We start from the raw sequence: 11,604 nt of genomic DNA on the forward strand, positions 1-11,604 counted from the left end.
CAAGATTAAATTAATTGGATTATTTTAATTGAATTTATCTTAATTAATAAATTAAATTTATTAATTAGAGAAGTTGGGTTATGCCTTTAATTGGATTAGTGACATTAAGCTTAATTCAGTTTGAGTTTTACTACATCGGAATTAATTAAATTTATTGGGCCTTAGATTTATTTGAATTTAATTAAGATGAAACTTAGACTATTAAATTAAGACTAATTGCCAAAGAGTTTTTTTTTTTTTTTGGGTAAATGTAATTTGCATTAAAAGAAAAATATAGTACAACAGTGCTCCTCATCAGGCGTCTCCCTCGACAGGCCAAAGGATACGCCACAGTTTATACAATGCACACGTACTAACAGAGCTAGGTAACTTAATACTGAGAGTACGCTAACGGCATCTTCCACAATTAAGTTAGCCACAATGCCCGAGGGCCTCTTCTCATGCTCAAAACGTCTCAAGTTCCTCTCCCTCCAAATATGGTAGATGCACAAACCAAGCAGGGTACGGTAGGCTATGTTGATGATGTGTTTCCTCACCATTTCCTCGCTCCCCATTCAATATCTCTAGCCCAATCCCGATTAGGCTAATGGAATCGTACAATGCGCTGAACAATGCTAAGGCAACGTCTACTGAAGCTGTAATGGAAGAACAGGTGGTTATGAGATTCCACCATATCTTCATTGCATAGCACGCAATACCCAAGGTGGGATAGCCACGGTTTATCCGTCGTCGCTAGCTTCTCCAAAACAGCAAGCCAAAGTATGAAAAAATGTCAAGGAATCTTCAAAGGACCCAAAAGTAGTAAAGTCCAACCTACTTACAGTCCTGCTGGTACCATAAGCCCATAGAGCTCCTGGGTAGTGGGTCTCCTGCTCAAACATTTTCATACAATACGATCATTCCCTCCATGGATCGGCTTTAGTGCTGTGTAATCTCTAAGCACTCTATGTCAATGATGATGGGCCAGTGTCATTGCCCTTCCCTAATAACATTGCTAACCTTCGTTTCGCCCGATAGCTCGAGGAGATTAGGTCCATGTGGGAATCTATCAATGAGGGGTCCGAGGTGGTTCCATGGGTCCTTCCAAAAATAGTAGCTCCGTCCATCTCCAATCTAGTAGTCAACCATAGGTCGAAGTACACTGTATAGTCGTAGCATCTTCCTCCAGCCCCACGATCCCCCACGATCAATAACAGTCTAAATGGAGGTATCCTGTAATCTCCCTTGGTAAAGCCACTCCACCCAGATAGAGGTCCTGTCGCATCGGATGACGTCACACAGTTTTTACACATCAGTGCACGATTACGAGTACCTATATCTCTAAGCCCTAGTCCACCCCCCTCCTTCGGCTTACATACCTTCTTCTACGCTACTTTTGCATAGCCACTAGTTGTCGTGCCTTTCCAAAAAAATGCCCGCAGACGCTTCTCGATGTCCTTAATGATCCCTTTAGGTATTATGAATGCAGACGCCCAATAAATGCTCAGAGCCATAAGAATGGATTTAATGATTTGCACCCTCCCCACATATAAAAGTGCCAATCCCTCCCAACCATTAGTACGTTCCTCAATCTTTATCAATAATGGTTGGCAATCAGAAATAGATAATCTTGAAGAGATCAAGGGGAGACCCAAATACCTCATCGGAAGGTGACCCTCCTGGAATCTTAGCACCACTAGCAACTCCTCTCTCATATTCTAGGCTGACCTGGAAATAATGAAATGACTCTTCTCAACGTTGAGACGAAACTCCGACCAATCAGCAAACCGATCCAGCCCATCTTTTAACACTTAAATATAGTTTGTATTAGCTCAACAAAAGAGGAGTAAGTCATCAGCAAACCCCAACTGAAAAACCCGTGAAGCCTCACACTTCCAATGGAATGTGAAGCTCATATCCTGCTCCATCAACTGCAATAATCCCATGTGCATGACCTCCATCACAAGCACAAAGAGATACGGCGATAGTGGATCTCCCTGTCTAAGTCCTCTAGCACCCGCAAAGAATCCATGTGGTTTTCGATTCATTTCCACTAAAAACAATGGAGATGTGACACACTCCTCGATCCACCTACAAAATGCCTCTGGAAAACCAAATAACTGCAGTACCAATAACAGAAAATCCCACTTCATAGTGTCGTAGGCCTTGCGAATATCAATTTTCAATGCACATCTAGGTGGCAGCCGTCTGGTTATAGCCTGTGAAAAGCTCCTGTGCTAGCATAATGTTATCCCCAATTCTCCGACCCGGGGCAAAGGCACCCTGATAAGGGCTAATAAGCTTGTCCAAAACCACACTGAATCTTTGGACGATAAGTTTTGCAATAATTTTATACAATACATTGCAGCATGAGATAGGACGGAAATCACTAATTGACATAGGAGTGTGTACCTTGGGGATAAGCACCAAAAGCGTGCTATTGATTTGGTTAAGACGCCTCCCCGTAGAAAAAAAATCCAATACCGCTTTGATGACCTCCTGTCCCACCACTAGCCAAGCGGCTTTGTAAAAGCCTAATGAGTACTCATCCGGTCCCGGTGCTTTATCCTCAGCAATATCGAAAACGACAGTTTTGACATCATCTGCAGTGAAGGCTCGACAAGCTGGGTAACCTCCTCTTTTGTCAAAATATGCCTCGCCCAAAGTCTAAGATAACGAAGGTCCATACGCTGCTGACGCCTGTCTCCACCTAACAAGGATTGATAGTAGGTGACAAACTCATGAGTGACTCCATCCAGCTCCGTGTGTGTCACTCCCTGGGCATCATTAAACTGCATGATCCGTCGTGCCATCCTTCTCCGGGCAATCTTTTGAAAGAAAACCCTAGAATATTGGTCACCTCCCTTCTTCCATTGGATCTTAGCCCGCTGCTGTAAAATGATCTGCTCGAACTTAGCCACCTTAGCATAAACAAGCCAACAACAATGCTCCAAGAAAAGGAAGAGCTCATCCTGTTTGCTCGAGCTAACCATTATTTCAGCCTTCTCAAGAAAACTCTTCGCCAACTGAAAATTGTGTGATAAGTCCCCCTTTTTCCTCCTCTGCTCCTGAAAAATAAGCTTAAGTGCCTTGAGCTTCCGAGTAATAGAAAATATAGGGCCTCCGACAATCTCATGGTGCCAGATATTCTACACGGTGGGAATAAAGCTTGGTGAGAGAGCAAAGTAGTTTTCAAATCGAAACATACCTCCGAACTGTTGCTGACTATCCCCGTGAATCACCACCGATGAGTGGTCCGATGTGCGAGAGGTGAGGCAAGAATAGAAGGCCATCGGGAACCTCATTGTCCAGGTATCATTAGTGAGCATCCGATCCAGCCATTTCCATAGGTTGCGTGGGTTGGCACTCCTGTTATGCCATTTGTATCATTCCCCCTGCAAGGTAATGGCAAGAGAGCAGCATTCTGAATACACGTGTTAAACTCTTCCATCGCCAACCTTATATCACCAGACGTACCACAGACCTCATTAAGATCCCTGACCGCATTGAAGTCACCTCCAACAAATCAGGAAATATCCGCACACTGTAGAGCCAAGGATTCTAGAGAGCCCCATAAATCCCGCCTGTTTGGGACCTCAGTGACACCATACACAACAGTAACTGCAACAGATTCATGCAATGCCCTCATAGTGACTCGACAATGTATAAACTGGGTTCCCACCTCGATGACATCCACATCAACAAAATTGTCATCCCACGCAATCCAAATACAGTTAGCCACCGAAATTGGATCCACAAACTATTTCCATTGGGGCATCAAAAAAGACTGAATGCAAGTAATATTATTCAAGCAAACACGAGTTTTAAGGTGTCCAACAACGTGTAACCTGAATTCAGCAACAAGATCTTTCACTGCTAGCTGGTGATCCCTCTTATTCAAGCCACGAACATTTCAGACTGCTATATTTAACATGGATCACTGGTCATGGGGCTAATTGGCTTAGGACCCCCAGTCAAATCATCTGCACTGTCAAGAAGGGTTAATGCATCAAAAGTATTGTATATGACCAGCGCCTTACTCTTATCCTCACGACTCGGACCCCCACGCGAACTACAGCTCTCATGAAAATCATCTGACTCCGCCTCCTCACGAGGAGGCACTGGTGGCACATGAGGAGGCCCAGAATGCTCAACGCCCACATTAGTCTCCTCCCTCCTCAGTCGTGAGCTAGTGGCTTTAAGAACGTAGACTGACACAAGTGGATTGCTTGATTTCATCGGTTTGCTCAGCAAACAACTTTCAATAGAATGACCCAAACTCATACAACCCGTACATTTGGGGGGTACCCATTCATATTCAACATCTATTTTACATGGCGTTTCACCTCCATCCTCGCCTGGAGTCATGATAATAATATGTTTAGGAAGTTTGCAGCTGACGTCCAGCATGATGCATACACAAGCGAAATCCAGCCTCGTGCATGCTCTCGTGATAGCATTCGGATAAAGAGGTTTCCGATACCACTTGCTACCGTACTTAACCCTTATGTTGTCCACAGTTCTATTGACAGGTGTTTCAACTTGATCCACACGAGAACCTATGTGTGCTTTCTCAGTGCCATCCCTGGCTCCCATTTCTAAAGTACGATAGGTTGTCCCTGAAACAACCAGGGGCCGCCTTTGATAACTTCTTCCATATCAATAATCGACTTGAACTGGAAGAAGAAAAAATCATTTGTTGTGGCTATCACCTCTCTCAATCCCGGCCAAATCGACTCAACAAATTCTTTTAGATGGTGGTAATATGGCATTTTACCAAGCAAGTACCCCACGGCTGTCGCCTTCCACCGTCGGGACCCCTCCCGAATAGTTTCCAACGTTTGACGAACAATCACTTCTCCATTTTGCATCGTTGGAGCCACATACGTCCAAGTTTTTCGGGAAGAATTGTTAGAAGTATGTGCAATTTTATCATCAAATGTTGCATTTTTATAGCATGCATGCAACGGCACATTTCCGACAAATAATCCGGTTTGCGAAGAGTGTACCTTATCCACACGTGTATTTCCAAGCGTAGATTTTTTTGCCAAAATTTCAGTTTCCATTGGCCGGACAGTAGTCGCCGCCGGCAGAGCAGGTTCAGTCATCGGAAACTGGGTAGTCATCATCTCCGTTGAGTCAGCAATCCCCCCCATCTGAACTGGAATCGTCAGAGAAGCATAAGCAGTCGGAATTCGAACAGTCGCTGGCAGAAAAGAGAAAACTGCAGTCGCTGGTCATTTTTCAGTTGCAGCAGTTGGCACTCTCTCGTTGAAGCCACCTGCTCCGATTTTGCACTGTTCGAATCCCCCATCGCCGGCGGAAGAAGGCAACGCCAGGCTTTTCATATTCCGGCTGCAAATGGTTGCTCCACCGCCAGTTCTCGTTCACGGCCAAATCTCGTCTCCCATTGAAATTTGAGGTTCTTCAATATTTCAATGCAGTCAACATCACCATCATCCACAACTTTGTTGGCCAGAGGGAGGAACTTGTGGATATTAAAGTCGCAACTCGCAGGCGAGGAAGAGCATCCGCCATTGACGACGCTTGAGTTTCCTTCACCAAACCCTAGCAAAGGCGGCCGTTGGGAATCGTCGTCTTCAAACATCAAGATCCCTTCCTTTTTCCATTGGGTCGACCTACCAGCCTCGGCGACTATTGGACTCCTCTCAGCCGACAACAAAAAGACGTTTTCATTTGGTGACTTTTTGATTCCTCCAAACCTTAATTTAGGCGGCGCAGTTTCAATCCCGTTTACAGACCTTAATAACCCATTTTTCACCCCCAACACACCAGCCCCTGCTTCCCGAACATCTGGGTTCACTTCCTCCGGCAACCGATCGTCTTCTCCGGCCAGAAATCCCATGCCCGACTTTTCATATTCAGCGCCTAAAGTGTGCGGTTTGCCATGGGTGTCTTCAGAATCGTTCCTCTCGACAACCGACTAGTTTTCCGACGTCCTTGTCTTCCACCGGTGTGTCTCACTGTCCTCTAACTCGCCGGTGACATGCATGGAAGAAGATGCATTAGTGTGTGAAATTTGTGGTGTGCGATAGAGAAGAGAGAGAATTTGGAGAGTCCATTTTTTTTTAATTAGCCAAAGAGTCGACTTCTATTGTTGGAAGAAGGGTTGGTCAAATTGCACATTTGGAAAGTGCAAACATGACCATACTTGGAGCACTTCTCTATATAGCATGATTTGATCATACCATATAGTAAAAGAGTTGTCTTGTAGGTAGATGGAATGTATCTAGACACATTTCCATCTCCCCATATAAAGCGTATTTATGTGTGTGATCTTCATCATTCATAAAACAACACAGTTGAATGTAAAAAACACACACTCCAACTCTCTCCACTAGAACTCTCAGCCCTCCGACTTTCTTTCCCTCTCATTCCTCTAATTCTCTAACTCTCACTGATCTAGGACCAAGTATAGAGTTGTAGAGAATTTTTTATGAAGAGAATACACTAATTAACAGTGTAGTTCTCTTTCATCATCTTCTAACTGATTTTGATTTCTTCTAGCAAAGAGATCAAAACCATCTTGCCATGGTGTTGTGTGGATTAGCTTTAGAGGGATTCTACTTTGTAGCCGAGGATGAACAAGGGTCGAACATACATCGCCAATTTAAACAAAAAACGAAAGAGGTAAAGTTTCATTTAAATGTTGTATCTCTTTTGTTCATTTATATATAGCCTTGTACGTTGGAATTTTTTTGTTTTATTTTTCATTACACATACTACATCTGACGCTCGGGAACACCAAGGGTACATCCCTTGGTTGGTCGCAGAATTATTTTAATTAAGTATATTTCCTCACTTGTCATTATAATTTTCCTCATTTCAGCTCGCACGTTCCCGAACCGATCCGATTGCTTTTCCTTCAAGCACATAAAAAACACGCATGCTTACATCCGAATCCCAAACTTTGTTTATTGGAGAGATTACAAAGAGGACTAGGGAGAGAAATTTGGGGCTTAGAGAAAACTTGGCCTTTTTTCTTTTTGACCAACTGTGCAACTAACTTGTCCTTATTCAACTAATTGACAAAATGCAGGACTATTTTGTATAAATCTATAAAGTGGAGGAGTCTTTTTTAAAATGGTCTATCCTAAGGGAATAAGTTTGCAATTTTTCTTCTTTTAAACTTTTAGCTCAACTGATAATCTTACATTTTCTCTCAAAACTCATCATCCTCCAACAATAGCGACGCTTTTCTACTAATGGAGTCGCGGGCATCTAACGTACTCCTACTCACCAGCTATTAGACAAGAACTATAAACAAGCAGCATAGCTAATAACCAAATATCATTTCCCAGAATGTAATGTTGTCACACTATAGCTGCTGACATTCTCAGCATCTTTAATCTAACAGTCCCGGAAACGTTCCGGTTGAACATAACTGTATACAAACTACTAATGAAAGAACTGAATTATACTAAGATATGTAATGGGATTAGACGGGGCTCGAATGACTTCTAGTAAAATCTTTAAGCTACAAAAATTATTATAACAGCAATACGTCCCCAGGACTCGGGTTAGATATCAAAATTTTCAACATCCATCCTCGTCCTATACCTCATTCTACCTTCTTTTCCCTGGGCCTGCCCGTTGGGATTCGGCTGAGGACGCGAGAATCTAGCTTCCGGAAATTGAATTGGAGCTGCTCCAGTACTTTCTTCAGGAAGCTATCAACTTCATCTTCGTATTTTTCGTACAGGGCAGGCAGCGTGTGGGCAGCCACAAAAGCTTAACAGACAAATAAGAAAGTTTGTGAGAACATCAGAATCAATATTTATATACATAGTTTGCATGCATAGTTGGCATTAATATCACCAGTGCAGATCCAAACGAAGCATATTGTAAGTTACAATATATCTTTTCTTTGGATGTAGGTAGAATTATGAGAAAAACAAAGTTGCTATACAGGTTAAAATATCTAAAAATTTGCACTTGTATAAACAGTTCATTTCATTCTCAGAGGTTTGTCTTTAGTTTTCCTTTGAGGACAAACAAAAAAAAGGTTTCTCTTGCAGCTTTTCTTCACCAAAATTAAGGTACAAACATAATATACTAGGTTACAATAAGCCAAAACATTGATGGAGGATGCAAACTTTCCCAAGTTGAAGTTATTCACAGGTATAACAGGCCACATGCAAACTAAACAATCAACTTAGCTGCAAACATCAAAATTATGGTCTATAAGGCATACAAATCACCTAAAATCATAAGGACATCTTGGTTTCTCAGTTTGTTTATCCCACTATACTCGTCTTCTCTAAAAGTCAACAAATAAGTGATTTGATTGCAAACTTTGCCCCTCTTCTAAATATAACTAACTAGCTTTTGATCCGGCCGTTGCAACTTAATTGCAGTTTACTTATTAAATTTATATAATTATTAACGCGATTTTGGTAAAAATGAAAAATATTTTAACTTGTCTTATCTTTTAGAAAACGTGAACCCGAATACTATTTAGGAGATTAAGGGAGCAATTCATGTGATTATTAGTAAGAAATCTTACACAGGTATAGCAAAGTGAAAAAATTGCAAAAGCTCCCAATAATAGCAGCAGCCCACAAGCTAGCAACAACCTGCAAGTACCATCAGGGTGTTAAACTGAGTTTATCCTTGAAAGATCACCAATAAAAAAAGCAGAAACAATGTTGCAATACGTTCAAATGCACTGTCAATGTTCAATATCATGGAAAGAAAAATGGGAAAATACTTCAGTTGAGACGCACAAATCAACCATTTTCCATTGATTTAATACCACTATTTTTTTCCCTTGCATATAAGGTCAATTAGTTGCATTGCATACTGGTGTTCATATACTACATAATGTGCAAAGAGAACGAGAGATTCTAAATCCAGGATTTCTATTAGAAGATCTTAAAAATGAAGAAAACATTACTTTATCATGGCAAACTCAGAAATGGATCAAACAGATATTACAATCAGAAAATTCTTCTTTTAAAGTGTCAGGTAGAAATATTATAGGTGTCTCAATGTCTCGTCGTGAAGGTGCACAAGACATGACATTTCTACATGAAATAGAAGTACTTGAAACATTTTGATTACGAAGTGAAGAGTAGTGTTCATTCTTCCCCTTTAATAGATCGGAAAATAGATATGGAGAGATAAAGTAAGAATTATTGCTAAGGCTCCTTGTTTCTACAATTTTATTGCAACATGATCATTATATAATCCACAACAGCAAATATCAATAAGAGCAGGAGGAGCTGATGCATCGGCAAGTGCCTTCATCAATCTGTGACAATGAACACAGTTAACTGCATGGATTACTAGAGTCTAACTACATTATGCATGCCGCTATTAGCCTATTATAATGAACAACTCCATGTGATGGTAAAACATGGACATTAAATAGGCACTTTGGTGCGTCATTGACGACTCAAACAAAAAAGAACATAAAGAGAGAACAAAGAAGACCACGTCAAACTCATCCCAATCCATTAGAATATTAGTACTTGCAACTATGTTGATCAAAGAAATTGAAGGGGGAAAAGTCAAAAGTCAAAAAATGAAACACCGAAAAAGAAAAAAAATTACCACTAGAAATTGCTTTACATTTCCGGAACAGGCAACATCCTGCAAACAGCCTAAACCACGATTCACCTCAGATCCTATCAACTTGCCAATGTTGGCACAAAACTCCTCCCGCAAAACAAGTCGAGGGACTTGAGATGGAGATCTGTCAGCATTGATAGGTTACAGCAATTAGAAATGCAGTGAAATGCCGCCACTACCAGAAAGCAGCATACAAGTCTATATTACCTATTTAATACGCCTGAAAAATTTTTCCAGAAAAATTGAGCAACCATGCCAACAACCAGCACAAAGCAGAGAATTGAAATAAAATGGTAATTGAGCCATTCGAAAATCATCCAAATGGATGTTGCACCACTTAGAAAACTAGCTGACATCTTCTTGTTCCTCCATAAAAGCACATCAGCAGCTGCACATTCAAGTGAGCTAGGTAAGTTAGAAAGAGGTTGATCTTAGTGATGATAACATTGATACCAACATGTGAAGAAATCCTACATTTGCCACCACCCAAAATATGGTGAACTGGTTTTTGACGCCCAAACAATCTGTTGATATGAGAAGTTACAAAGTCTGACTTCTCCTCCTCAGAAAATGACAAATTTTTGTGCTTTGAAACACTATCAGAAAATGTTTCCATGAGATTGTTCACAAGATCCTCGGCTTTTGTTCCCTCAGGCATATTTCTGCACGTGAAAATAGAACAAGGAAACAGCAGTCAAGAATAGGCTCGCCTTTCCAATTCAGCAGTAGCTTTCTCAACTTGGAGAAAGTCAGATGAGGACATCACAACATTGTGTTTTTCACAATTTCATGTCCCAGATTGTGTAAAAGCTATTCATCAACATATCAAGTCTTAAGTTATGGCAACTGAAATTGTTTCATCTGTTTTGTTTCGGAAAACTCTTGAATACTACCGGAAATTCAACAATTATCCTTTTAAACTGAAGTTTCATAATGCAGCTCACCAAACCTGGCAAATTTAAGAGAGCTTCACAGACAAATACAACTATAGCAAGAACCATAAAAGATAAAATCAAACAACACAACAAGATAAAGAAAGAGTTATAACTTGAAGAATGCAAAAGCTCTACAGGGAGCCTGACATGCTAAAATGTCCATGAATCAGCAAATTATGCATAGCAGTGACGCCAAATATACTAAAAACTAAATATAATTCAGATGTACTGAAGCATTTTCATTTAAAAAACTGTCATCAAACTTAAAAAATTTGAAATCCCAGATGCCGTCGTGGTTTAAAAAAAATGCAAGAAACACAAACTAAAAACCAACCCGGATTGGCATAGCAAAATTATAATGAATAATAAATCAAAACATGTTTAGAATTCTGTATCAACTAAAACTTCACACATCAACATCCACCACCCCACCCCCACCCACCACTCCAAACTAACAAAAGAAACCAATAACACATAAAAATAGCAATTTCCACCAACCCCAGAACAAAACATACGCACAGAAAACATGCAAAGGTAAACCCAATTAAAAAAAAAAAAAAAACAAACACACAGATTTCCCAGAAAACAAAATATATATATATAGAGAGCGAGAGCGAGAGAAAAATCCCATCTCAAAAAAAATTCCAGAGCATTTCAGAACAACAACAGAGATGAAAAAAAGCAGACGCCAACATGATTCATGCAAAGCAACTAAAAAACCCAACAAGGAACAAAAATGGCCAACTTTACCAGACCCTCTAATTTGAAAATGGAAGAAGAGAAAGAAAGAAAAAACTAACCCGGCGGAGAAAGGCGAAAAGGCAGACTCTTTTTACGGGAAACGATACTTCTACTCCACAGATCGATATCCCTCCTTTATACTTACTCATTACTCACTTTTTCTTTCTTTTCTAATATTCCTTCAAAATTTTTCACTAATTACCATGTTTGAGTTTATAATAATTTAGCAGTATTTGATTTCATGCTCTTATCCCATCCCAAAAAAAAATAAATAAATCATACTCTTATATAAATAAAAGAATATGTAAAGAAAATGTCATTTATAGAAATTAATTTAAATTTAAATTTACTACAA

The 11,604-nt window shown here is 40.3% G+C and overlaps 1 protein-coding gene across 1 annotated transcript; it reads right to left on the reverse strand.

The window, feature by feature from the left end:
* Positions 7,324 to 11,399, reverse strand: LOC105178663 (reticulon-like protein B8). Its single transcript, XM_011102183.2, has 6 exons — positions 11,309 to 11,399; positions 10,048 to 10,235; positions 9,781 to 9,961; positions 9,556 to 9,697; positions 8,507 to 8,576; positions 7,324 to 7,731 (listed from the first exon to the last, which is right to left on the reverse strand). The coding sequence occupies exons 2-6, from the start codon at positions 10,229 to 10,231 to the stop codon at positions 7,562 to 7,564; spliced, it is 747 nt and encodes a 248-aa protein (XP_011100485.1). The 5' UTR covers positions 10,232 to 10,235; positions 11,309 to 11,399; the 3' UTR covers positions 7,324 to 7,561.

The sequence above is a fragment of the Sesamum indicum genome, linkage group LG16 (assembly GCF_000512975.1).
Source record: "Sesamum indicum cultivar Zhongzhi No. 13 linkage group LG16, S_indicum_v1.0, whole genome shotgun sequence".
NCBI classification, from domain to species: Eukaryota; Viridiplantae; Streptophyta; class Magnoliopsida; order Lamiales; family Pedaliaceae; genus Sesamum; species Sesamum indicum.